Source organism: Elephas maximus, chromosome 1 (assembly GCF_024166365.1).
Source record: "Elephas maximus indicus isolate mEleMax1 chromosome 1, mEleMax1 primary haplotype, whole genome shotgun sequence".
Taxonomy (NCBI): Eukaryota; Metazoa; Chordata; class Mammalia; order Proboscidea; family Elephantidae; genus Elephas; species Elephas maximus.
Genome location: NC_064819.1, coordinates 54,815,126 through 54,842,987, shown reverse-complemented (window position 1 = coordinate 54,842,987; position 27,862 = coordinate 54,815,126). Strand labels below are relative to the sequence as shown.

The 27,862-nt window shown below is 43.5% G+C and overlaps 1 protein-coding gene and 1 non-coding gene across 6 annotated transcripts in view; one reads left to right on the top strand and one right to left on the bottom strand.

Annotated features, from left to right (window-relative positions):
* NEDD9 (neural precursor cell expressed, developmentally down-regulated 9) overlaps positions 1–22,717 on the top strand; it is a 217,636-nt gene extending 194,919 nt beyond the window's left edge. For all 5 annotated transcript variants that reach the window (XM_049883422.1, XM_049883416.1, XM_049883429.1 and 2 more), the window contains 5 exons: positions 12,049–12,156; positions 12,676–12,777; positions 14,017–15,231; positions 17,042–17,131; positions 20,371–22,717. In XM_049883422.1, coding sequence (XP_049739379.1) covers positions 12,049–12,156; positions 12,676–12,777; positions 14,017–15,231; positions 17,042–17,131; positions 20,371–20,880 — 2,025 coding nt within the window. In that variant the 3' untranslated portion in view covers positions 20,881–22,717. The remainder of the gene's footprint in view (positions 1–12,048; positions 12,157–12,675; positions 12,778–14,016; positions 15,232–17,041; positions 17,132–20,370) is intronic.
* Positions 562–632, bottom strand: TRNAK-UUU (transfer RNA lysine (anticodon UUU)). Its single transcript has one exon. It is a non-coding gene; the product is annotated as a tRNA-Lys (tRNA).
* Positions 22,718–27,862: the final 5,145 nt, after the last annotated feature.

Sequence of the window (27,862 nt, the reverse complement as noted above, 5' to 3'; positions counted from 1 at the left end):
CATATCCAGAGAACAGCCTCAATGCTGAGGGAATCTTAGTTAAGGAATTAAGGGATGAAGCAGCTCCCGTCACCCAGCTGCAGTGGTCAGTCTCAGAGCAGGCCGATCCAAAAGGCCCGAGCAGACCATGATGGTGAGAAGACCCATGTACCACTGAGAATGTCACTATGTTGCTTTCTCTGCTACACGGAAATACCTTTTTTTCAGATGACTTCAAACTGCTCCAAAAGGATCAATTAATTTAACCAGATATCATTAAATCTCCCAGAATGGGTTTACCAATGAATGGCATTGTTAATTGCCATCAAGTCAGCCCTTGTCTTACAGCGACCCCACACACAAAAGAACAAAACACTTCCCAGTCCTGGCCATCCCCGTGATCAGTTGCAGATCAGATCAGATCATTGTGATCTACAGGGTTTTCATTGGCTGATTTTCAAAAGTAGATTACCAGGCCTTTCCACCTAGTTCATCTGAGCCTGGAAGCTCCCCTGAAGCCTCTTCAGCATCGCAGCAACACCCAAGCGTCCACTGACAGACTGATGGTGGCTGTGCATGAGGTACATTGGCTGGGAATCGAACCCGGGTCTCCCGCATAAAAGGCAAGAATTCTACCACTGAACCACCAACGCCCACTCTTATCAATGAATAGGGGAACCCCCCCCAAAAAAAACAGTTACTTGGCTTCCAAGTTGTGTTCCTTATATAAAGAAGTAACTTCCATTGGGAGTATTTATTTGTGAACTTAGAAAAGTCATCTGCGTTGCTCGTGTAAGCAACAGGACTTTGAGGAAAGGAAGCTGGGCTGCTGGAGCGAGCTAGCCACGGTTCAGGTTCACTCCTTGGTCGTTAGCAGGCTGAATTACCTCCCTGAACTTCAACTCCCTCAGCTGTGAAATGAGCAGTGGGGCTGGATTATCGCTAATGGTTTTTGCTAAAATTTTATGATCCAGATATCCTTATCTGATTCTTCCCCAGAATCACTTGAAAAGATTAATGAAATGAACGGACCTCAAGATCCTGAAAAAAGAAAGATATTCAGGCATTTATTGGAAATGCCAAGTGGCCCCCATGTTTTTGCAAATCCTTCTTACCCCTCCTTTTGGATCCAGCCCTTCTTCCCATCCAGAAACCACAGCCTCCCATAGAAGGTCGTAGAAGGTCGAGCCCTGCCAGAGGAAAGCCAGGAGCAGGCAGGAACAAAAGGAGGCAGGGCCTGGGGTGTGCTGAACCAGGGAAAGTTGAAATTTGACAGGTTTGCATCCTGTAACCAACCAAGAAAACTTCCAGAGAGTTCCTCCTTAAGGGGGAACACTCATCCCCACCTTATTACCAAGTGCTTCGTCCTGGCTCTTGTTATTTTCTGCCCGCTTTCCTCTGTTTAACCTTCTCGCACTTGGCAGAGCCTCGTGTGGGTCTTTCAACTCTGGACACCGCCCTGTCCCTGCAGCAGTGGCCTAGCCCCCTTCCACAGCTGGCGCTGCGTCCTGCCACCTGAGCAGTCTGTGCCATCATTGTTTTCTCTCAATAGAGCCATGAGAGGCCTCCTATTTAGGAGGAAATGCTAACAATAGGCATTTGGGTCCAGAAATTCCTATCTCTTAACTCCTTTCTGGGAGTGCCTAGGTAGTACAAACGGTTAAGGCGCTTGGCTACTAACCAAAAGGTTGGCAATTCAAGTCTACCCAGAGGCACCTCGGAAGAAAGGCCTGATGACCTACTTCCAAAAAGCCAGCTACTGAAAACCCTATGGAGCACAGTTCTACTCACACACAGGGGTGTCATGAGTTGGAATCAACTGGATGGCAACTGGCACTGACACCTAATTTCTATTGCCCCTTTGGGGCAATCTGTGGGCATCTCTCAAATCCTTTCAAAATCTAGCTTGAGTGTTCAGCATCCTGATGAATTTATGTGACCATTTAAAGAGTCAAAATGCTTGTGCCTTTTTTAGTTTTCATCCAAAGAACATTTCAGCCTGCGGGCTATTAAAAACAACAACAAAAAAAAAATGGTGTCACTGTGCCCAATGTGTCACAGGCTGTATTCTGCTTTGTCCAGAGAAAGACCTCTGACACTTGAGGGACCCAGACATCATTCTTCATCATGTTCTTTCACGTTAAACGCCTCAAACGGCTGCTTGCTGCTTGGTCTCTCCATAACTAAATATTGCCTTAGCACTTGGCATGCAAAGCGCTTCCTGTGAGCCGCAGGGGAGACACCGCAGGGGCTTAACAACCGGGCACTGTTTCCACCAAGGTTCTGCTGCCCCACAAACGCTGTGTCAAACCAAAGCGACCCAAGAGCTCTGTTCCACTGTGGCGCTTTCCTTTATGACTTTTTTCCTCACTTGGGAAAAGAGGCTGGCATTTAGAAGTGGCTTTAGCAAAAGGCTTAGTTCCGGCATAAAATCAGGCATCAAGATGGCTTTGAAGGAAAAGAGATCACCTCCCAAACACAGAGGGGAAAAAATTCTCCAGGAGCACAAGAGAAGCATTAGATCTGGGTTAACCACGGACATGGCTCACAAGGGTGTGTTTTTGAGGCCTGATTCCATTTTCATTATATTGTTGCTATGTGAGTAAATAAGTGAGCTCACGGTGACACCCAAGCTGGGCAGAGAGAATTTACAGAGAATTAATAAAGCCCGGGTAGGCAACATGTGGCTTTTCCGTCTAGTCAAAGAAAAACAACTAGTAATCTTGGATTTAAAACAGACAAACCTCTGTAACTTTGCAGGTTCTGAAAACTGGATCTCAGGTCGAATGAGCAGGCCGTGATAATGGTGACATTTCTTTTCCTGGGGTTTTCTTTAAAGAGAAAGGGTCAAATGGCTTATGGGCTTTAAGACAAAGAGGTTATTATAAAACCTAATAAACACTGTGGTGGCTCTGTTAATGCTTTAGAATGGCACTGAAATGAAATTAGTCCTTTCCAACAGGCAATTTTAAGAATCTAAATATCCTTGTTAATGCACGAACCCCTGAGAGAGATAGTATAAGGGGCAGCATAGGGGAGATTAGAGATAGGCAGGAAGCAATGTAATTTTACCTTCCATCTATGCCGAGAAAAATGCAAGTAGATGACCGCGAATCAGTGAAAGGTATTTTATAATTCAGGCGATCTTAGGTACTATTAATAGTGAGGTTATAATGATGATAATTCATCATGATAATTATAACACAGCGGCCTTTTTTAACTTCTCATCGGTTAACCATTATATTTCCTGAGTACCACCTGGATTACCTGGCTCCTAACTAGGGCTAGGGTAGAGCACTAGGCGCTGGTTACACATATCCCTGCTCTCCTAGATGCCTGGTCTACCCCATCAGCCAATAATCAAGGCATGATTGAGATGTCAGAGGAAAATATTGTGTAAGTCTGGCCATTCCTAATGCTCCCCTTGACTGGAGAGACTGAGACACGAAGACTTAAATCCTGGGACACGACAGTCAGGACAATTCCAAAAGAGCCCTCTGAGTGGGATTTCTTATTATTTTTTAAAATTTTGTTAACATTTGAAAATCATAAAAACTTATATTTTGTGATTTTGTAGTTGTTGATACAAATACATAATTACTTATATATATAAATATATAGTTACATATATTTGTATAAGTAACATATATGGAGCCCTGGTGACGTAGTGGTTAAGAGCGCAGATGCTAACTAAGAGGTTGGCTGTTCAAATCCACCAGCCGCTCCTTGGAAATCCTATGTGGCAGTTCTACTCTGTCCTGCAGGGTCACTATGAGTCGGAACCGACTCAATGGCACCTAACAACATATATGTATATTTGTATAGGTAATATTACATATGCCTGTATAATTAATATATATAAATATATATATTTATACAGGTAATATGTACAAGTATAGAACTATATATTTGTAACTATGGGTAATAACTCTGAACAATCTTAGTCAGTTAATAGTAAATAAATGAATAATAGGAATAAAACACCGGAATGTGACCAATGCTGTTGAAGCTACCTATATGCTCCTCCCTATCTCACCTCTCTGTCATCCACTCCAGCTTATACTTCCTGTCAAAGGACAGGATTTTTCTCTTTCCTTTTTATGGTATTTGTTTTTCCTTAGAGTTGTTGGTGGAGTGCCTGGCTGGCGCAGTTAATATGCTCAGCTGCTAACCAAAAGGTTGGAGGTTCAAGTCCACCTGGAGGTGCTTCGGAAGAAAGGCCTGGTGATCTGCTTCCAAAAAATCAGCCATTGAAAATCCTATGGAGCACATCTCTGACACACATGGGGTCGCCATGAGTTGGACTAAACTCCACGGCAACTGGTTTTAGAGTTGCTGGCAGCCTATGGAAGCAGGGTTGGAGTCTAAACGGGAGAGCAATGGAGGGCAGAAAAGCTGTGATAAGTAGGTAAGCAGTAGGGCCGGTGTCAGAAGGAAGCATAGAGAATATGATGGGACCTGAGGTGGTATTAACTGGCTGTAGCAGGGTGTCCAGGGGGCACGGAGGATTTGTCTTCATGAATGACAGCTGTCTGTTCCCTGTCATTTCCCTCAGTGCCCCTAACCACATGGCTCCTACTGTGCACCCCAATCCCTGGCACCCACCCAACCCTGCTGAATGAGGGGAGATGGACACCCAGGAAAAGAAGATCTCACTGAGTAGGCTTGCCGAGACCTGGCGCAAGTGACATCATGTGAGCAGAAACTGTCTAGAGAGAAAGCTTTGCTTTCAGACATCCCAGAGACATGGGTATGTGGCCCGCTTCTTGATGAGGTCCTCATGACAAATGCAGCTTGTGATCTTCCACTGAAAAGGCTTCCACTGAAGAGAAGCTCAATAAAGCATCGCGAATTTGAGACTTTGCTATCTTTCTCTTGGATAAATAGCTTTATCTATGAGCCTCATAAGAGCACAGTTTCCCCTGGGGTTTTCCATTGGAATGTCTCGAGCTGGTATGGTGATAATTGTGATAATGGCAATGCTGATATGACTGGGATAAAATAACACCCCAGTAAATCTCCTGATGGTCATCTAGGGCCAAACTCTCTTGCCATTTACTGCTTTGAGTGGAAATCCCAATGGCCTCTTAGACCACACTGGAAATACTTAGGCATTTGTGAAGATTAATTTTTCCTGTCCCGCTTACATGGAAGAATGATTAAATTCTGTTTTCTCCCATGGCTTAACCATGAAACATTTTTGAAAGCAGACAGCTTTGCAATCTCTGATTACTAACGCACAGACAACGTCCTTATCATATGAAAAAGAAAGCAAGAATTGGCTATTTTTTGTCCTGTTTCTGTTGTCTTGTCTCTGTTGCCTTGTCTCCTGCATTCCTGGTTATCTTCAAGTGTGTTTCGGACATTACATTTTAAAAAATTATTTGTGGAAATCATTTGAAGCCCGAGAAGATGTTCTCTTCCTCCAGAAAGGATTTCGTTTCCTTCCACCTGCGTCATAGCCGCACATAAATCTAGTTTCAGGCTCTTAAAGATGTTCTGGGCAACCCTGATGACTTACAGGCTGGCTTTAGCCCTTGCAAGGCATGTTTACTTCCAGTTAGTCTTTGCTTTTGGGTGCAGCCCTTAGGGTCCCAACCCCAAGTGGGAGATGGTTTACCTGTGTCCCCACCTCGGGAAGCCCTAGATTCCAGTGCTCCCCTTAGCACTAAAAAAGCTTTTAAAAATACAGTGTAGACACCTGTTTTGGATCAGAAAATGCCGTTGGGGCAAAAGCAACCTTGAAAATTGGGTTCAACTCTGTGAATTCCTCCTTGCAAATTTTGACCTGGTAATTCTTCACTATCTTTTAGCTCTTTGACACTATTAAGGTCTTCGAGCGTTTTTTCCAGATTTAAAAAAAAAATTGTCTTCAGCAGTGTGGTTGATCTGAATTACCTAGTCCATCATCTCTGGGAGGTAAAGTCCAAAGCAAAACCTATATAACCTAGGTGACAATTACAATAAAAATAGCTAATGTTCAAGAGTTTGCTCTATGCCAGGCATTTTGCTAAGTACTTTATGTACTTGATCTCGTTTAATACTCACAACAGCCTATGAGAAAAGTAGTATTATTTCCACTCAACTAATGAGGAGACAGGCTTAAAAAGGATAAGGAGCTTGCTCAAACTCTCACAGCTAGTAAACAGTAGAGTTGGGATTTAGACTCAGCTCTGCCCAACTCCAGCTGACGTTGTCTAATTCTTCCAGTGAGCTGAAGACACGTGGGTCCATGGCCTCCTGTACACAGCTCCTGTGACACAGGTCTGTCACACCTCCACAGAGCTGGAGTGAGCACGGTTCCTGATCCTTAATGTTGTATTTTCCTTCTGGTGTGGAGATAAAACACAGGGCTTGTTTTGATTTCCTTTTTTCAAAGCGTTCCCCCATGTGGTTCTTAGCTTGTGGCTGAGAAGACCTCATGTGTTTGGGTCACATGCAGGCTCCAGAATGTGGAAAAGGAAGCCATCCCTCCTTGGCCTCCAGTAGTGGTTTCCACCAACTGAAGGTACAGGTGATGATCCTTCCATGGCTTCTGATTTAGTCTTTCAGCTTTACCTAACATTTCACCCTGCAGTCTTGGCTCCCTCACTTGCCCAGTGCTACTGTCTTAGGGCTTTCTAGAGAAATAGAACTAGAGAGAGAGAATGATTTTTAGTTGAAGGAATTGGCTCATGTGATTTTGGGGGGCTGGAAGGCCAAAATCTGTAGATAGGCTAGAGATGCCTGCAGTCTTGTGTCCTAAAACCTGTAGGTCAGGTGAGGGGAAGAGTGAAGAGCGAAGGAGTGCTGGCAAAATGTCTGTTTATAGTCCAGAGGCAGAATACATTCTAGGGAACCAGTTGCCATCAAGGCAGCGGCAACTCATCGTGACCGCATGTATGTCAGAGGTGCTCCGTAGGGTTCTCAGTGACTGATTTTTCAGAAGTAGATTGCTAGACCTTTCTTTCAAGGTGCCTCTGGGTGGATTTAAATCCCCAATATTTCTCTTAGCAGCCAAGCATGTGAACTACTTACATACCTTAGGGAAAACCCTTGTTTTGCTCTTAAGGCCTTCAGTTAATTGGACTAAAAATTGGACTAGGCCCACCCATATTACGGAGGATCATCTGCTTTACTTAGGGCCAGCTGATTTAATCACACTTTTTTTTTTTAACTACTTCATAATAGCAACTTTTTGTTTGTGTGTGTTTGATCAAACAACCGGGCACCATAACCTAGCCAAGTTGGCACATGCAGTTAACCATCATAACTACCATGCATGGCTGATAAAACACACTTCTGTCCCTTATGGGCTCCAGTCAACCTAGAGCTGACTTACCTGGAAACTAAGCTTATCTTCTATGGGCAGACGTTGTTTGGTGGTCTTCCCAGCTCCTCTGTTTTAGTTCTACATTAGAATACTTAAGAATATCCTTGAGTTTTCCTTGAGTTTGTTAATGTATTCAGTCAATGCATGTATCCAGAACGCCTATATTCAAAACACCATGCTAGGCCCTGTGGTTTACAGACAAATGGTTAAAACCTGGTATCTGTCTCCAAAATGCTAAGAGAAGAGATACACAGAAACAGCCAGTGCCCAAGTGAAAGGCACCTTTAGAGACGTATGTATAAAACACTTATGGAGTTGCAAGGAGGGAGATACTGTATCTGTCTGGAAAGGGCTTCGTGGGAGAGAGGCATGAAGCTTGGCCTTGAAAATCAGATAAAATGTGCATATGAGGAAAGAAAGAAGAGCATTCCTGGATGAAGACCCAGTGGTGTGGGCGCGGGGATGTGCATGGAAACCAGGGGGAGCTGAGTCTTGCCAAGGCATGGAGTTGAAGTAGAGCTTGCAGGGCGTGACCTCAGAGGCTTTCAAGGCTCAGAGGGAGGAGGGTGAGCATACACATATGAAGGTAAAGACTGGCAGCCTGGGGGCCAGAGACAGACCCAGACATGTTTCGTTTGGCCAAGACACTGTTTGAAAATTTGGAGCCAATTTGGAAAATCAGATTTCACATAAAAATCCAGATTTCTGGCTTCTCTTGAAAAATTGAAAAATTTGGCAACACAGGGCACATTTCTTCAGGACAGCAGTTGGCCTGAGCTGAGGACTGGCTGCCTCCTTTGGGCCGGGTGTGAGTCTGTCTGCCCAGCACGCAAGCCTCCCTTGGCTGTGCCCTGCACTCCACCTGTTTGGCCCTGCAGGCATCTGAGGGTAAGACCCTGGCTTTGTCTATAAAAGCCAGTCCAGGCAAACCAAACGTGGAAATGTGATGTGATGATAGAATCCCCAAGCATTCTTTCCAACTCTCAGTTCCTTTTTTTTTTTTTTTTCCTAATTTTCTTTCTTTAATAGTTTGTGTGTGTGTGGCAAAAATATCTGTAACACAACATTTGCCAACTAGCAGTTTTTACATGTGCAATGCAGTGATATTGGTTACATGAATCATGTTATGCAACCATCACCTGCATCCATGGCCAAATTTTTCATCACCATAAATGTCACTTACTGGTTCCTAATCAATGCTCTGATTCTTGCATGAGTTGGTTTTCTGTGTTCCCTAGCCCCTGCTGCTACCCTAAACACACTCTCCTCTTTCAAATTTCAGTACACATGGCTCTTAAAATTATGACACATGAAAATATCTAAAGTATCTCCCAAAACAGCTCATGCCACCCAGGATCTGTAGCCCAAATTGATGTGAATCAAATACCGTCAAAGCATGTGTGAAGGTGGGGGGCAAGTCTTGTGTCTTTGTCCTAATAAAAAAAAAAAAAAATTAGAGAGCTGTCATAACCCCAGCCTGTGGACTTTTGGTCTTACCTGCCAGGACCCAGCCTTGAAGATTTATTAAATAGTCTATGCCTTTTCTAGATGTTTACAGTCTGCCCTTCTTCTCTGCTTCCTAGCTCTTCCCAAGTCTCAGCCTTCAGACTCTTCTGTTAAGTTGACAAGAATGGTACTAAAGTCTGAGGCAGATCGGATTCTTCAAGATGTTGTTAGTTGCCATCAAGTTAATTTTGAGTAGAGTAGAACTGTCCCATAGGATTTTCAAGGCCATGACCTTTCAGAGGCGGATCGCCTGAACTATCTTCTGAGGCGCCTATGGGTGGTTTGAATGGCCAAACCTTTGGCTAGTAGCTGAGTGTTTAACTGTTTGCACCACCCAGGGATAGGGAGAGAAATCCACATTTGGAAAATGTAGATCCTCAACAGGGTAATCAGGAAAGGAGTTTCGGCAGCAGTGGGTCATACAGCCCCGGGAGATCCCACAATTTAGCCCCTCCTTGGAAACTCTATGGGGCAGTTCTACTCTGTCCTGTAGGGTCGCTATGAGTCGGAATCAACTCGATGGCACTGGGTTTGTTTTTTCTGGGTTTTGGTGGCAATACAAGTAAACTAAGATGTCAGTCTGGCGATCTGTCTAAGTAAGGTTCAGCCTTGTAACTATAAATAAACACACAGAATGGAAGGAATGCAGAAAAGAAAAACAAATGAGGGAAAAAAGGAAATGAAACACCTGACTTGAGTTCATTGAGAAAATTGGTTTTAAAATGCCCTTTGTGTGGCAATTCCATCAATGCTTTGCAGGGCAAATACCCAGGAGAAAGCCTCCCAGGCCTCCATGCCCTTGGACCCGACCTTGGCGCTCCTTTTCCACAGAGGTTCAGTAATTCGGGGGGTAGGGCTGGGAAGGGGCAGTAGAAAGGTTTTTTTGTACTTAATGTGAAACAGGAAGAAAAGAACTTAATGAGCCGCAAAACTGGATCCTTTATAAGGCACAGCACGGTCAGCACTTTACTTGGAGCAGAAAACACACAACTGGCATGGAAAGCACCCCGGCAGTGGGCTGAGGAGGAAGGAGAATGTCCAAAAGAAAACTTCCAGCTCTCATGCCTTCAGACGTCACAAAGTGGATCCCTATATGCCCTGGACGTTTCTGACCAGATGCAAAGTGCTGGTCCCCCTTAGATGCTGTTCGTGGACCAGGATGGATTAGATAGATGGTCACATTGGGAGTGCTGGAATTGGGGGGTGGTTGCATTTTGTTGCCTTTCTCCCCACTGTGGTTTTCACCATCTGTTTCTTTTAATGCATAAATAAGGAAAATGACTGGTTTGGAATGCAAAGTTTTTTAAAACCAAGTGACCACAGGCATTCTCTAAATGAGGAAGAGCAAGCTGAGGTTCTGTGACATTTGGCAGGAAGTGAGATCCTAAATACCGGGAAGCATGAACGCACCCGGCCAGGGAAGAGCCACAGAGCGAGGAAAAGGAAAAGCTTTGTCCGTGGCCCTGCTTTCCCAAGGTCAAGTTATATGTTTACATTTCACCAAGTGCTATTTTTAGACACCAGCCCCCCCCCCCGCCTCCCAGCCCCCCTCCCTTTTTTAAACCAAAGATGAAACCACTAAGCCGGACTTCAGTGTAACCAGCCTTGGTTTTCCATTTGAACGATTGCTTACTTGGCCGCGTGGACAGAGTCCACTCTTAGGAACTTTTCAAGACTGAACAAAAGCCGTGTTGTGAGCAGGTTCTATTATAAAGCCAAAATAGAGAGCTATAAATGGAAGAGCTGATGAGATAGACAAGAAGATACCTCATTTCTCCTGGACAATAATGAGTGCAAAAAAAAAAAAAATTGTAAAAGGGCATTAGGAACACTGTGTGTTTTTCTTTAGCAGAGGGCATCCTGCTTTTAAAAGGAAGATTTGCTGGGCACAACACAGTGGCCACTCTATAAAATGGTTCTTTATGCCCCGTGCCAACAAACCTTAAAGCAGTAGGTTCCTTTTTTTATACCCACGGCAGTGGGGAGATGGGGTGGAAATGCGTACTAATCATAATCAGTTGTAAGCACCGGGGATTTAAAATCAAACTGAACTTGGGCATTTCAGAGCCCCTGGGGAGAAGGCCTTTGGCTGCGTTCCACCCATTTCAGCAGAAGACTGGACCCGTCGGAGCAGTTCTCACATAGTTTTGCAGGCTGCCTGATGCCAGAGTTTTCACGTTAGAGAAAGGATGAAAGATGATGGCTTCTGAGGAACAACCAGCTCTTCCCAGTCTGCAGTGTCTGCAAAGATGTCGTGAGCTGGATTTGAGGTGGGCACTGCTAGTGATTAGTGGGGGTGGATGGAGCAATTAGGCAGAAACAAGACCCTGGTGATTTAGAAGCCCTTGGGGGGTTAAATAGATTTCTAAATGAGTTAAGTTCAAATAGTTTCTCTACCTGCGTTTAGGACACCAGCGTAGTATGTAAATGTGAGAATACCAGGCCCTGTGGTGAGATTCGTTTCATTTGCATCAATTCCAGTTGCCAAAGTCATGATGAATGTACTTGACCTTTGGCGTCCCTTGGACGTAGGTACCGTCTGGGATGTTTGCTTCCCTGGTAGAAATGGGAAAATTATTAGCACAAGAGATGGCGACCTGAATTCTGTTCCTGGTTGCTCCCTGGCTCAGTTTTTCATTTGCTTCATAACGTAGATTGAAAGCTCCTGGAGGCTTCTAAGGGCAGTACTGTTTGAGTATCAGCTTTGTAAAAGTTCTCTAGTGACCTGTGGAATTTTAGTTAGAATCATAATAATAACGTCTGCCGGTTGAGGAGGCATCCTGGGGAAGGCATGAGAGGAATGTTAAGTGGCTGGACTCCATTATTCATTTTACAAATAGTTTCAGAGCCTTAAAAAAAAAAAAAAAAAAAAGACGTTTTTTCACTATGCTGCCATTTTGATTAAGAAAAGTTTTATTACTCCAAAGGGATAATCTAGAACTTTCATCATTTAAAAATGACTCCCTTAAAGCGTGTTTTGAGAATTGAGACTCAATCTGAACAACTCTGAGGTGATTTTATAGTAATGGGAAGATGATAGAGATGTTTCAGGAAATTGTTTCTCATTGGGCCTGAAGAGGGATTTAAAAGTTGACTGACCTGGTGTGTCTCTTTGTCTCCTTCCTTTTCTTTGTTCCTTCTTTGGATCTTTTTATTTTTCTTTTCGTGGAGGAGAGAAGAGGAATGAGTGCCTGACTGGGAACCTAGGGGATCACTCCAGAAGTTCACCCCCTGTGTCCTCTCGTTCACAGGTGATAACCCCAGTGAGGAGAGACCATGGCTACGTGTACGAGTACCCGTCCCCATCCAGATTCCCAAAGGACACCTATGACATCCCTCCCTCTCATACCGCGCAGGGGGTGAGTACCAGAATGCCAGCACAGGAGAGAGAAGCTCTTTGGGGCAGCAGCCCTCAGGCATTGGTTGGGCTAGAGGAGAAAGATTGTTGACAAGCTGCATATATTTAATGTGAAATTTTACTTTGGTGCCCTCTCAGGAGCCACTTTAGCGCAAGGTATTTAAATTATGTTTTCTGGATTTGCTTCATCAGGAAATTCTAGACTTTCATCTGAGAAAGTTTTTTGTTGCTTTATCATTTAAAAAAATTTTTTTTCAGGAGGCATTAAAATTTAAACTACGGTTTCAAATACAGGCAGGGTAAATATTTCAGTTAAGATCATGTTTATATTCATTCTAAGTCAAAGAACACAAAATCTGAAAAGAAAAATCCCCTCAGCCCTTTGTTTCATGGGATACTGCCAGATACCAAGCCTGCACATCGCCTGGTAGATCAGTCCATAATCAAAAGCACAGTAGCACGTTAAAAACAACAGTCATAAGACATTTTCATTCTGAGTAACCCAAGTGTTTCTCTTCAGGTGTACGACATCCCTCCCTCGTCAGCAAAAGGCCCTGTGTTTCCCGTTCCTGTGGGAGAGATAAAACCTCAAGGGGTATATGACATCCCTCCTAGCACGGGGGTAAGTAGTAGGCTTCTGTAGTCGTTCTTAGCTGCTGTTGAGTTGATCTCAACTCATAGTGACCCCATGTGTTTACAGTAGAACTGCTCCATAGGGTTTCCAGTGGCCGATTCTTCAGAAGCAGATCACCAGGCCTGTCTTCTGAGACACCTCTGGGTGGGTTTGAACTGCCAACCTTTTAGATAGTAGTCGAGCACTTAACCACTTGCACCACCCAGGGACTCCTAGTAAGCTACTACAGAGCGGCAAAAAAGGGGTGTGTGTGTGTGTTTGTGTGTTGGCTTATTGGAATAGAATAAAGAGCTCAAATCCGAAAGGGGAAAAATTCCTTCTGGTGAGAGAGTAAATGGAAGGAAGGAAAGGAGGAAAGGCAATAATAATTAACAATAACTCTTTACCAGATGTTGTCAAGTCAGTTCTGACTCATGGTGACCTCATATGTGTCAGAGTAGAGGTGTGATCCATAGGGTTTTCAATGGCTGATTTTTTGGAAGTAGATTGCCAGGCCTTTCTTCAAAAGCACCTCCAGGTGGACTCAAGCCTCCAACCTTTTGGATAGTAGCTGAGCACTTAGCACTCAGGGACTCCAAAGGTAACTCTAGAGTTAACTTATTTAAATGTCCCACTTTAAAAAAAAAAATGGGGTAGTCAATAAGAAGAGCCAGCTGGATGAGAAAATAATTAGTTCAGTTTGGCAAATAATAATCATGTATCTCATATAGGGTTTTACAGCTTACCCAGTCCATTTAAGTGTGTTAACTCTGTTACTGTCTGGGGTAGGCCCACACAGGAAGTACTGTTATCTTTACAGATAAGGGAACTGTGGCTCAGGGCATTTAAAGGGCTTATTCAGCATCACATCGCTGGTGGATCTGGGAAAGGACCTCAGGTTTTCTGACACCTGGTGTGCATTGGTAAAGGATCTGCCTCTTGCCCCAGAACAACAGGGAGGGATATCCAGGAAGTGGTCAGAAATGTGGGCTGGAACCCAGGGGAGAGGGTTCCACATCCGGGGTACCACTGAGGCCGTGGGAATGATGCTCTCATCACAGGACTGGGTGGCATGAGAGCCAAGCAGAGTCTTGGGAAGTAGCCTCCATTAGTGGCAAGAGGAGTCATAAAAAGGACTGAGGAGCCTGGGCTTTATTTTAATGTCCTGTTCAGTTTCTTCATGTTCACATAAACCAACTCAACAACTAAGAGGTCAGTTTTTTTACTTACTTCTCCTTTGCATTTTAGATGTATGCCATTCCACCTTCTGCTTGTCGAGATGAAGTAGGGCTTAGAGGAAAGGAGTATGATTTCCCCTCTCCGATGAGACAAGCTGGAAGACCAGATGTCAGACAAGAGGGCGTTTATGACATCCCTCCAGCCAGCACCAAGCCAGTGGTGAAGAACCTTAGCGTAAAATACAACTGTGATGTCCCAGGAGCTGCTGAGCTGGTGTCCTGCAGGCAGCAGACCATGTCCCTGAATCACGTACCATCACCACTGGGGCCACCAGTGAGCACTCAGGATGATGCATATGACATCCCCCGAGGAGTTCATTTTCTGGAACCACCAGCAGAAACCAGTGAGAAAGCAAGTCCCGAAGTAAAAGATGGTGTTTACGATGTTCCTCTGCATAACCCGCCAGACACTAAAGGGTCTCAGGACGTGGTAGATGGAATCAACCGGTTATCATTCTCCAGTACAGGCAGTACAAGGAGTAACATGTCCACATCTTCCACCACTTCCAAGGAGTCCTCATTGTCAGCCTCCCCATCTCAGGACAAAAAACTTCTCCTGGATCCAGACACGGCCATCGAGAGGCTCCACCAGCTCCAGCAAACTCTGGAGACAGGTGTCTGCAGCCTCATGGCATTGGTTACCACAGACTGGCGGTGTTATGGGTACATGGAGAGACACATCAATGAGATACGCACAGTAGTGGACAAAGTGGAGCTGTCCCTCAGGGAATACCTCCTTTTTGCCAAGGGAGCTCTAGCCAATGCCTCCTGCCTTCCAGAACTCATCCTCCACAACAAAATGAAGCGGGAGCTCCAGAGAGTCGAAGACTCTCATCAAATCCTAAGCCAAACCAGCCATGACTTAAATGAGTGCAGCTGGTCCCTGAATATCCTGGCAGTCAACAAGCCCCAAAACAAATGGGATGATCTGGACAGGTTTGTGATGGTGGCAAAGACAGTACCTGATGATGCCAAGCAACTCACCATGACCATTAACACCAATGCGGAGGCCCTCTTCAAAGCAGGCCCTGGCAGCTTACATCTGAAGAATGGGCCCGAGAGCATCCTGAACTCAACTGAGTACCCACATGGTGGCTCCCACAAGGCCCAGCCCCACAACAAGACTTTGCCCCCAAGCCTGGGCAAGGACCAGCCCCCTGACTGCAGCAGCAGTGACGGCTCTGAGAGGAGCTGGATGGATGATTATGATTATGTCCACCTACAGGTAAAGAACCCAAACTCATAAAATACCTACACTCACATTCAAAGAGCCCGGGCCAACGCCTGTGAGGCTGTGAGGCTGTGAGGCTGTTAGGCTGGGCAACCAAGGGAGAGAACATGATTAATGGTAATCCAAGTGGTTCGCCCATTAGAGGCCATGCTGTACAGGAGGAAGGGTACTGGACTGAGAGCCCCCAGTCCTGGGATCTAGACCTTTCCTGACATTAGTCGTGCGAGCAAGTTATTTACCTCTCTGTGCCTTAATTTCCTCATTTGTAAAAATGAATGAAGTATGGGATTAGATTAGATCCAATTGATAATGCCTCACACAGACAGGGAGAGGTTTAACAGATAGGATAATGGACCCCCTTAGGATCATGCCAGCTACACTTCTATTTTGCATTTTATTATGTCAATACCAAAATATATATTATTTGAAAAAAAGGAGTTCCACTGTCAAGAAAAAAAGGGCGGAACCTATGGGTTAGAGAATTTCTAAGGCTCCCTCTAGCTCTACAGCTTGCGTGTGTGTGTGTGTGTGTGTGTGTAATTGTTTGCAGAAAAAAATATCTTACATAGAGGACCACTGGATATTTTCCAGTTGGTCTATAGCTTAACCTGTATATGAGAAATTGGGCAATCACGATCTGTCTCCTACAAGTGGAAGTGCCACCCGGTGGACCTGCTATCCTAACAGCTTGCCTTTTCACTTCAGAGGATTAAAATACACTATTTGTTGTTGTTGTTGTGTGCCATTGAGTTGATTCTGACTCACAACAACCTTATATGACAGAGTAGAGTTGCTTCATACGGTTTCCTAGGAGCAGATCACCAGGTCTTTTCTCCCATGGAGCCACTGGTGGGTTCTAACCGCCAACCGTTCGGTTAGCACCCGAGTGCTTAACCATTGTGCCACCAGGGCTCCTTAAAACACTCTATCCCATTGCCATCGAGTCAGTTCCGACTCATAGAGACCCCATAGAGATTCATTATTTAAAATTTGGCATATTTTCTTATTCTGTCATTTTTTAAATTTGACTGAGAACCATGGATTATACTGTGAGCTATTAAAGCAACTTAAATCTATTTGAGTGGCAGAGAGGAGATATGGGGAGGGAGAGCTGAGCTACACCCAGAGAGCTGAGCTACACCCAGTGCTGGGGAAGGGTGTGGGGAGTGATGAGATGGAAGCATTGAACACTGACCTCATTGATTGTCCAACTCCGCAGGCTGGGAAATGCTCATTTGGCGTAGAGACCTATCTATAGATGATTCAAAGAAGCTAGACATGAAATGTGGACCATGTTGAGACCTGTGGCTTATGGGTTCACATAATCTATTAGGAAAGAACCCTGAGAAACAGTACTCCATAAAGAGGCTTAAAGGGGTCATGGGTAGTTCTCAGAAAATGGTAATGTGGAGCAGAGAGCATGGTACCCCACCATAGCCCATTGCCGTCGAGTCAATCTCGACTCATAGTGGCCCTATAGGACAGAGTAAAACTGCCCCATAGAGTTTCCAAGGAGTGGTTGGTGGACTCAAACTGCTAACCTTTTGGTTTGCAGCCAAGCTCTTAACCACTGTGCCCCCAGGGCATGGAAGGTGGTTTTAGTCTTCAACCTTCACCTACACTGAGGCTGGGTGTCTGGCTGAGAAGCACGTCAGCCCTATTGGGGCTCACGGGGCCTAATTGGGTATGCGGGGAATTGCCAAGGCAGTGGAAAATGAAAGCGTATTTACGCATTTGTCAATGAATTTAACACAAGTGAGTCACCGTGGTGATGTAATGTGTTCTTTATGTTGAAAAATAACAGGGCAAGGAGGAGTTTGAGAGGCAGCAGAAAGAGCTATTGGAAAAAGAAAATATCATCAAACAGAACAAGATGCAGCTGGAACATCACCAGGTACGTTCATTAGAACACAAGCTACCTGGCGCTGAAGAGTTCCTGCTTAACAGGGAAGGCACAGCTTCAAAAGATGAGAGCTGTGAGCCTTCCAGCACACTTTGCATAAATAAGCTCCCAGGCATATAATAGGGTGGAAGAACAAAGAGAAGGTTTATGGCCTTGCTAATCTAGCTGGGTGTAACTGGATGACGTCCAGAGAGCAAAGTTTCCAGGCTGAGCCTGCACATCTAACATATTAGGACTATTTGGGTCAAGACCGTTGGTCTCAAGGAACAAGACTCATTCAAGCTAGCCAAAGCAGATTCAAGCACAGAAAACTGAGATATAATCAAGTCAAGGCTGTAGATTTGCTCTCTCTTGAACTCCCTTCGCTTCGCTATGTAAATCTGCTTCATTCTCTTCTATTTTCTGACCATTTCCTCTGCTGGCCTATTCAGTTGGCTCCTCTATAACTTTATCTTTTTTAGAACCCTTAAAAACATACCAAACCCATTGCCGACTCCTAGCGACCCTATAGGGCAGAGTAGAACTGCCCCATAGAGTTTCCAAGGAGTGCCTGGTGGATTCAAATTGCTGACCTTTTGGTTAGTAGTCATAGCTCTTAACCACTATGCCACCAGGGTTTCCAGAACCCTTAAAGGGGTACCGGAACCCTTTCTATAAGATGACTTTTCATTTCTGCTTCCTCAGCCAATGGTCAGCTCCCTTCTGTGATTCATCAATTTCCTACAAAAAAAGACTATTGGACCATCTCTTTCTCTGTCTTTTTCTTTTAGACACCAACACAAACCTATGGTTTGACTGTCTATTCCAATCTAAGGGCAGGATCCAAAGTTTTCAAAATGTATCCAAGCCCATTTGCTGAGGGCTTTGGGCAAGGTAGCTTCATTCAAAAGTTGTGCATGAGTAGGGCAGATAACAATAGCTATTGCTAGCACAAGGGCACAGGTGGAGGCTGGACAAGCCTTTTAAGATGAAATGCAGTGACGTGCAGCCAAGTAAGTGCCGCACTCCAGAAACCTGGGCTCTAATCCCTGCTTTGTGACTGACCAGCTCTGTGACCTTAGGCAAGTCACTTACCCTCTCTGAACTTCAGGTACTTCTTTATAAAATAGAAAGTAACTTCCCCTTCCCCCCGTGTAATGAGATGATATTTCTGAACATATTTGCAAAAGTATCTGGTGCTAGTTGCCAAGAGTCGATACCAACTCATGGCAACCCCATGCATTTCAGAGAACTGTGCTCCATAGGGTTTTCAATATGTGATTTGTCAGAAGTAGACCACCAGGCCTTTATTCCAAGGTGCCTCTGGGTGGACTCAGATCTCCATCCTTTTGGTTAGCAGCTGAACGTGTTAACCATTTGTACCACCGAGCGACTCCTGCAAAGGCATAAAGTTATATGAAATAGAATTCCTTATAATTAAAGAACTTGGAAAATCACCCAGTGTCTACTTATTTTTGCTTTGACATTTGCCCAAGCAAGAGTGCAGGGTTTTAGGTAGCTTGTTGAAACAATAGGAGTTCCTAAGAAGAAAGCAGATTCCGTAGAAAAATAATGCTGACTTTCCTGGCATTTCTCAGATGAGATGTGGGGTGAGGTTATCCCAGCTCTGACTCAGCCTTACCTCAGGGCGAGAGCTTGGCTGAGTCCTAAGCTCAGGTCATGGATAGTCCTTACCTGCAAAAGAGAGGTCTCGCCTAAGGGGTGGTGGAATAGCTGGAAATTATTATAATTTCAAGTTAAATAATGTTCTAATTGGGGGCGACGAGGAGAAGAAAGCAAGCTAACAGTCATTGAATCTGACTCCACTAGGCCCTTTTCTTTCAGCAGTCCTGTGCACTAAGTATTATAATGCACAATTTGTATCCAGATTTCTTTAGAGATGGTCTTTACTGTAAGTGCTGTATTTTTCCCTGTAGTCTTAGATTATGAAGGAAAAAAAAAAGTTCTGTCAAGTCAGTACCAACTCATGGCAACTCCATGTGTACCGGAGTAGAGCTGTGCTCCACAGGGTTTTTAATGGCTGGTTTTTCGGAAGTAGATTGCCAGGCCTTTCTTCCAAAGCACCTCAGGGTGGACTCTCGCTACCAACTTTCTGGGTAGCAGCTGAGAGTGTTAACCATTTGCACCACCCAGTGACTCCGTTGGATTATAACATGTCTAAAATCTCTACAGAAAGGGGAGAAGTAAAAAAGGGCCATGAATTGTCATTTCATCTAAGCTTATTAAAAAGACAGAGTAAAGGTACTCTCCCAAGAGGCAGAAACCGCCAGTGACATACTTGACAAAGAGATCACTACATTTGGCTTTTCCCTCGCTACCACTCAACATTTAAAATAAATGTTTATATAGAACCAATGATACACCACATATTATTCTAAGCACTTTATAAATATTAACTCATTAAATATTCATGAAGGCGTAGATGAGAGATCTGGGCTGATATCAGAGTCCACATGCTTAGTGATACGCCGTTGTTGCCTTCCAGCCTGAGCCAATCATAGAAGCATTGAGCTGGAAGATTCCTCCCTCGTTATCTGCCTTTGAGCCAGCCCCCTACTCATGGTGATCCCATGCACAACAGAGTCAGACAGCGGTGCTCCATAGGTTTTCACTGACTGATTTTCCAAAAGTAGATGGCCAGGTCTGTGTTCTTCCTCTGTCTTAGTCTGGACTCTCTGCTGAAACCTTTTCAACATCATAGCAACACACAAGCTTCCACTGGCAGGTGGGCGGTGGCTGGGCATGAGGTGTATTGGCCAAGAATCGGACCCAGGTCTCCTGCACAGAAGGCAAGAGAGGGGCAGTGATGGCTCAGTGCTACAATTCTCGCCTTCTCGGAGGATTCCTTAGAGATCAACTTTCTCAACCTCTATGTTTTATAATTTCGGAAAGTAAGGTAACTTGACCAAAGGCCTCACATCTCATAAGTGTCTGGCACTCATTAAGGATTAAAATCCATGACTTTTAACTCCAAAAAATTAAACAAAACAAACAAAAAAACCCAAACTTGTTGCCATCGAGTTGATTCCGACTCATAGCAACCCCATAGTAGAACTGCCCCTTAGAGTTTCCAAGGAGCGGCTGGTAGATTCAAACTGCGGATCTTCTGTTAGTGGTCGAGCTGTTAACCACTGTGCCACCAGGGCTCCCTTTAACTCCAAACCTAGGATAATTTCTATCACTCTGCCCTACCCTTAATGAATGTATTTTTTTTTTTTTCTTCCTTGCAGCTAAGTCAGTTCCAGCTGTTGGAACAAGAAATCACAAAGCCCGTGGAGAATGACATCTCAAAGTGGAAGCCCTCTCAGAGCCTCCCAACCACAAGCAACAGCGTGGGTGCTCAGGATAGGCAGTTGCTCTGTTTCTACTATGACCAGTGCGAGACCCATTACATTTCCCTCCTCAACGCCATCGATGCTCTCTTCAGTTGCGTCAGCTCAGCCCAGCCCCCACGGATCTTTGTGGCACACAGCAAGTTTGTCATCCTAAGTGCACACAAACTGGTGTTCATTGGAGACACGCTGACAAGGCAGCTCGCTGCCCAAGACATTCGCAATAAAGTGATGAACTCCAGCAACCAGCTATGCGAACAGCTCAAGACTATAGTTATGGCAACTAAGATGGCCGCCCTCCACTATCCCAGCACGACCGCCCTGCAGGAAATGGTACATCAAGTGACAGACCTGTCCAGAAATGCTCAGCTGTTCAAGCGCTCTTTGCTGGAGATGGCAACGTTCTGAGGAGGAAAGGGGGACTGAGTGGGTTCTAAGGAAAACTGGAAATACTATCTGGTTTTTGTAAATGCTATCTACTTTTGTAGATATTTTATATGAAATATTTTAAATACATTTTATGGATTAGACAACATTCAGGAATTCAGGGAGCTGGAGATGGAAAATTGTTTTGTTTTTGTTTTTTTTGCTCTTTGATTCTTATGTATACATATACGTATCTAAAATATAAACTATACAGAAACTTGTCCATTTGCTTGTGTATGCCTGTGTATTCATGTTCGTTTGTAGATGTTTTGTCTGATACATTCCATTAAAAAACATGAGTTGAAAAGCACCTTAGTAAGCACCTCCAAATGCTGCATATTTTTTAGAAAGCATACCAGCTGGTTGTGATAGCGTTAGACATACACTTGCGGTTATCCTGAACTGGTCACTCCCAAGTCTCGGAAGCAGAGAATACGTGCAAGTGTTTGTCTCCCAATTAATGAGGCGTGACATAACTTGTTTTGTCTTGAAGCCCCTTCCAAAATTGACCATTTTGAACACGTTACGGCAAGATGTCCCCACTTCCGATTGGAAAAGCCCTCAGTGAGTTACAAAAAGTCTTTGTCGACATAAGATCTGATACGTTAGGTGTTGGAGAGAGGAGAAGCACGTGTACTTCAAGGCCATGTCCACAGTAGGGGCTGAGATGTTTCAGCACTGAGAAAAGCCACAAGAAAATGAGAGCATGTGCTTCCCCATGGCTATTTGATCATCTGTATCTGTGAGTGAGTGATTCAGCCATGAGGTTTTCCAAAGGATGTTTTTAGATTTCCAAAAACCATATTATTTGTAGCAGGAATTTATAAAGACATATCAGATTATGACCGTCCACCAAAAAGGAGGAATGGCTCCATCTGCCAATTGTAGATGCCTTTCTGACTCTCAACATTCACTCAGGTGCTACAACTCCCATAACCTGAGGGAAACTGGCCAGTTCTTTGGTCATCTGAACTTTAGAGCCACCGGACCACATTCTACTCTCTAAAGAGAGTTCATTGCTTGATCTCTCACCTTCCTCAACACTCATATTGCAGACCCTACACCCAGAGCAGCTATATAGAGTCCTTTTGACCTTACAACTCTGTCTGGCCAGTGACCTTGCATATACAGTCCCCTCCCCCAGTCTCACAGCTAGGTCATAACGTCTGTTCCATAATCCATCTCCTCACCCAGTCAATGTGGACACAGCAAAGACACACCACAAACCATCACATTCATCATGGTGGGGACGCGGATGAAATACTTCCTACCTGATGGGTAAATGTGCTCATGTATTACCAAGTTAAGAAGCATGTTATGTACAGTATTTCAGTCCAGTTCTTATTTAATGGTTTTATTCTAGCCTATTAGAAAACATGTTCTTATATGGCAACGTATGCTTTGACTGAATTAATCTTGCTTCCTTTGAACAACCAAGATGTTGGAACACGGAAGGATATAACAAGGAACAATCTCGATGTGATTAAAAAAAAAAATCAGTGGAACTTATCATAGAAGGTGCTTTTCAAAACAACTGCTATCGTAATTCCCAAAGTTTTGCTTTGTCAAAAGTAAAAAGTTGTATTGTTCTCTGACAAGCAAGCGTGTGGGACAGAAGGGGGTTGCTGAAAATCAACAAGACTTGAAAAAGATGTCCTTATAAATTTTATTGTGCAGTGTGTATTTCTGAGGAGATGATGGACTCGTTCTAAGCTAAGTGGTGACATTTCAAGTTTTCAGAACCAAAATGTTCAATCTGTATTACTCTCTTTGCCATCTTGTATGTAAAGGCTATTTTTAAATGATTAAAATTTTAGATCTCTGTTTTTATAGCTGCTGGGTTTTCTTTTCCGTATTTCTCTGTCACAGAAATCAATATTGGCTTAGATTGGCACTCCTAGTGTAGAAAGTTAAACGATGCTTGTTACGTGCGTTTTTTTTTTTTTTAAGGAAAATTGATGGGATATTTTTGTTTGTTTTATTTTGTGTCACTTCAGAATTTTTTGTATTTGAAGAAAATTCTGGAATCTATGGCTGTTACCAAACCCAAATATCTAGAACAAGGCCTCTCTTCACCAGAAAGCCCATACATTTAAGTGATGGATAGCATCATTTCTGCTATTGTAATCCGGATGTTACTATTCATGTGGTTTCAGAGTCAAAGAGACTTGCTCCATTCATTCTGGAATAGACATAAGGAAATAATTTAAAAGCAAACTATATTTGATGAAAATATGAGATTCATAACCATGTAAATTATCATTTTTAATGCTTGGTCAACTTTTTCAGGTATCCTATCAAGTTTTATGGATAAAATATTTTGACATAACTTGTATCATTTTGCTCTTACGTAGAAGCATTCATTGATTTTTGACAAATGTGTCAAGGCACTTCAAGGGGACATGGGTAGACAAAGGTTTCTTAGAAAACAAAAAATATAAATCATAAAAGAAAAAATTGATAAATAGGAGTTCATTAAAATGAAAACCTTTTTTCTTCTAACCCACTGCCATTGAGTCGATTCTGACTCATAGTAACCCTATAGGACAGAGTAGAAACTGCCCCATAGGGTTTCCAAGGCTGTAAACCTTTATGGAACCAGACTGCCACATCTTTCTCCCATGGAGCTGCTAGTGGTTTCGAACCACTGACCTTTCAGTTAGCAGCCAAGCACTTTAACCATTGAGCCTCCTTTAGTATTCTAATGAGACCATTAAGAAATAAAAAACAGAAAATCTAGCCACAGCCAAGAAGAAAACATTTGCACCACAACCAAAAATTGTACCGAAAAAATTGAACACAAACATCACAAAAGAAGGCATATGATTAACAGTCAGGGAAACAAAAATACTAACCATATTAAACAGAATCCCTAAAACTCCAAACAATACTGAGTGTTGGCAAGAACGGGGAGCATGGAACATACACTGCCAGTGGGAATGTCAAATGGTACAAGCCCTCTGGAAAACAGCAGTTTCTTAAAAAGTTAAATCTATGCCCACTATACACTCCCGCACTTCCACTCATTGGTATTTACCTAAGAGAAAGAAAAGCATAAATCCATACACGGACTTGTATAAGACTGTTTATAGCAGCTTTATTTGTAACAGTCAAACACTGGAAACGACCCAAATATCCACCAATGTGAATGAATAAAACCATTGTAGTATATCCACACAATGGGCTAATACAGAGCGATAAAAAAAAGAAACACATTATTGATACAAAAAACAACATGAATTAATTTCAGAATCACTCTGCCAAGTAAAAGAAGCCAGTCCAAAAAGAGTACACACTGTATAGTACCATTTATACAAAATTATGGAAAATGGAAACTGATCTAAAGTGGCAGAATCAGATTAGTGGTTGCCTAGGGATGGGAGTGGTGGAGGAATGGATTACGAAGGTACACAGGAAACTTTTGGGAGTGAAGGAAATGTCCATTTTCTTGATTCGGGTCGTTTTCACAAGTGTTTATGTGTCAAAACTCATTAAATTGTACATGTGAAATATGTACAGTTCACTTGATGGCATTTATACCTTAATAAAGGTGTTTTTTTAAGTGGTTTAAACACACCAATTGAAAGAGAGATTCTCAGACTAGATAAAAAGCAAGACCCAACTATATGCTATTTAGAAGACATCCACTTCAAATGAAAATACTCAGAGATAGAAGGAGATGTACCATGCAATCATAATACAAATAAAAAGCTAGAGCGTCGATACTAATATCAGACATAGTAGAATTCAGAACAGAGTCAAATGGACATTCCATGATAAAAGGATCAAATCATAAGGAAATCATTACCTTCCTAAATGTGTATGGATCCAATCACGAAGTTTCAAAATGCATGAAGCAAAACTGATATAACTGAAAGGAGAAATGTATAAATCTATAATTACGGGTGGAGATTTTGATTCTCCTCATTCAGTAATTGATGGAATAAGTAAACAAAAAACCAGTAACAATTAGTAAGGATGAAGCAACTAGAACTCTCCTACATTGCTGGTAGGAATGTAAAATGGTGCAACCATTTTGGAAAATAGTTTGGCAATCTCTTATAAAGCTAAACATGTTATTGTTGTTAGCTGCCATGGAGTCCGCTCTGACTTATAAGGACCCTGTGTATAACAGAACAAAACACTGCCCGGTCTGGTGCCATCCTCACAATTGTTGCCATGTTTGATTCCATTGTTGCAGACACTATGTCAATTCATCTCATCAAGGGTCTTCCTTTCCTTCACTGACCCTCCTCCTTCTCAAGCATGATGTCTTTCTCCAGGGACTGGTCCCTCCTGATAACATGTCCAAGGTATGTGAGATGAAGTCTCCCCATCCTCATTTCCAAGGAACACCCTGGCTGTACCCTGAAGCTCTAGAAAACACACATCTAATTTATAGTGACAGAAATCAGATCAGTGATTTCCTGAGGTTGGGTGAGTGTGATGGTTAAGGTTGTGTGTCAGTCAACTTGTCTGTGCCATGATTCTCAGTGGTTTGGCAATTATGTAATGATGTAGTCAACCTCCATTTTGTAGTTTGATATGAGCAGCCAATCAGTTGACAACGGAGCTTCCTTGGGTGTGCGGCCTGCCTCCAATAAATAAATAAATGTTCCAGCAAGGTTCATACTCACTCTGGATCCTGAATCTGGCTTGTCATCATCTGACCTCTCATTCTTGGGATTTGAGCTAGCAGTTTGGTGCCTGACCTGATTGGCCAGCTTCCACAGCCCTGTAATTCAGCAGCTTGCCAATCCTGGGGTTCATCAGCTTTTGCAGCCCTGTGGGCCAACAGCCTGTCATCCGACTTGCAGATTCTGGGATTGGTCAGCTTCCACAGCCTTGTAGGGCAGCAGCCTGTCATCTGAACCACAGATTTGGGACTTAACCAGCCTCCACAATCTCATGAGTCATTTTCCTGAGATAAACCTTTACATTCACACACACGCACGTACACGCACACGCACACGCACACACGGGAGCCCTGGTGGTGCAGTGGTTGAGAGTTTGGATGCTAACCAAAAGGTCGACAGTTCAAACCTACCAGCTGCTCCTTGGAAAACCTATGGGGCAGTTCTACTCTGTCCTATAGGGTCGCTATGAGTCACAATTGACTCGATGGCAACTGGTTTGGTTTAGTTTTATACATACACACGCTTCATTGGATTTGCTTCTTCTAGAGAACTAAGACAGTGGGGGTTGAGGATTTTCTGGGAAAGAGCATAGAGGAAGTTTCTGTGTGATATAAATGTTTTATATCAGCACTGTTCACTAGAATTTTCTGCAATAATGAAAATGTTTTATAATTGCACTGTGCAATATGGTAGCCACCAGCCACATGTGGCTGTTGAGCATTTGAGATGTGACTAGTACCTTCTTAGTCACCCAGTGCTGCTATAACAGAAATATCGCAAGTGAATGGCTTTAACAAAGAGAAGTTTATTTCCTCACAATAAAGTAGGCTAAAGTCCAAGTTCAGGGCATTAGCTCCAGGGGAAGACTTTTTCTTTCTGTCCGCCTTCTCATCAGTCTTCACCCCCATCCCCACCCCACCCCGACTAGGACCTTCTCCACACAGGGACCTCAGGTCCAAAGGACACACTCTGCTCCTGGCACGGCTTTCTTGATGGTATGAGGTCCTCCTGTCTCTCTGCTCATTTCTCCCTTTTATATCTCAAGAGATTGCCTCAAGACACAATCCAATCTTGTAGGTTGAGTCCTGCCTCACTAACACAACAGCCGCCCATCCTCCCCTCATTAACATCATAAAAAAAAAAAAAAGTGGGATTTACAACATACAGGAAAAACACACAATGTCAGGAATCATGGCCCAGCTCAGTTTTTGAGAGAAAATAATTCAATCCATGACAAGTACAAATGAGGAATGGTTTTAAATTTTTTAACTTTAATTTAAATAGCCACATGTGGCTAGTGGTTACCGTATTGAATCTCAGAGTATCTTTATCTTCATTGTGATGGGGATTACCAAACCAAAACCAAATCAAACGCATTGCCGACTCATAGCAGCCGTATAGGACAGAGTAAAACTGCCCCATAGGGTTTCCAAGGAGCCCCTGGTGGATTTGAACTGCCGACCTTTGAGTTAGCAGCCATAGCTCTTAATCTCTATGCCACCAGGGTTTCCATAGTGATCACTGTGATACATAAATTTGTCAAAACTTATAAGGTACACTTTAAATGGGTACATTTTATTACACGTAAATCATACTTCAATAAAGTTGATTTTAACAAGAGATGAAGCACTTCCCAACTAACTCTTACATTCCTTTTTTTTGTTTGTTTCAAGTCAATATTATTATAAATTCACAGAAACATCAGAGGGCCCAAAGAATAAGGTCAAAATCAGAAAGCTCAGCTTTCTTAATCTGTCATCGGCTACTGCTTTAGAGCCTATGCTGAGCTAGTTCATGACCCATCAGGAAGAAAGACATGGTTCCCCAGGCTCCCTTGGTCAGTAAAAGCCTGTCTGCCTGGGCTTTAGATCTTTCCCCATAAGCCACATCTACATTTTCCATAAATTTTGAGGAATCATGACAAAAGAAATGTTGTGAAAACAACAAGAATTCCTTTATTCCATGAACTTTTCCTACCTCAGCTGGCAGGAGCAGGAAAATGGGCCCTGCCCACAGTAAGACAACAGCTGTCCTGCAAAGAAGTCCTGGCAGCCTCAGAGCCAGTGACCGTGAGCTCAGAGCGTGCCGTCTGCCAAAGGGAAAGGGAAGAAAGACCTGGTTCCTGCCATTCTTCGTCTGGCCAAAAGTAAACATGCCCTTTAAGCAATTTAAAGCGGATTATAGACAAATGTCTGTCAGTTCTTCACACTGTGGGGGCTTGCGTGAAGCTGTGATGCTGGAAGCTATGCCACCAGTATTCAGATGTCAGCAGAGTCACCCATGGAGGACAGGTTTCAGCTGAGCTTCCAGACTAAGACAGACTAGGA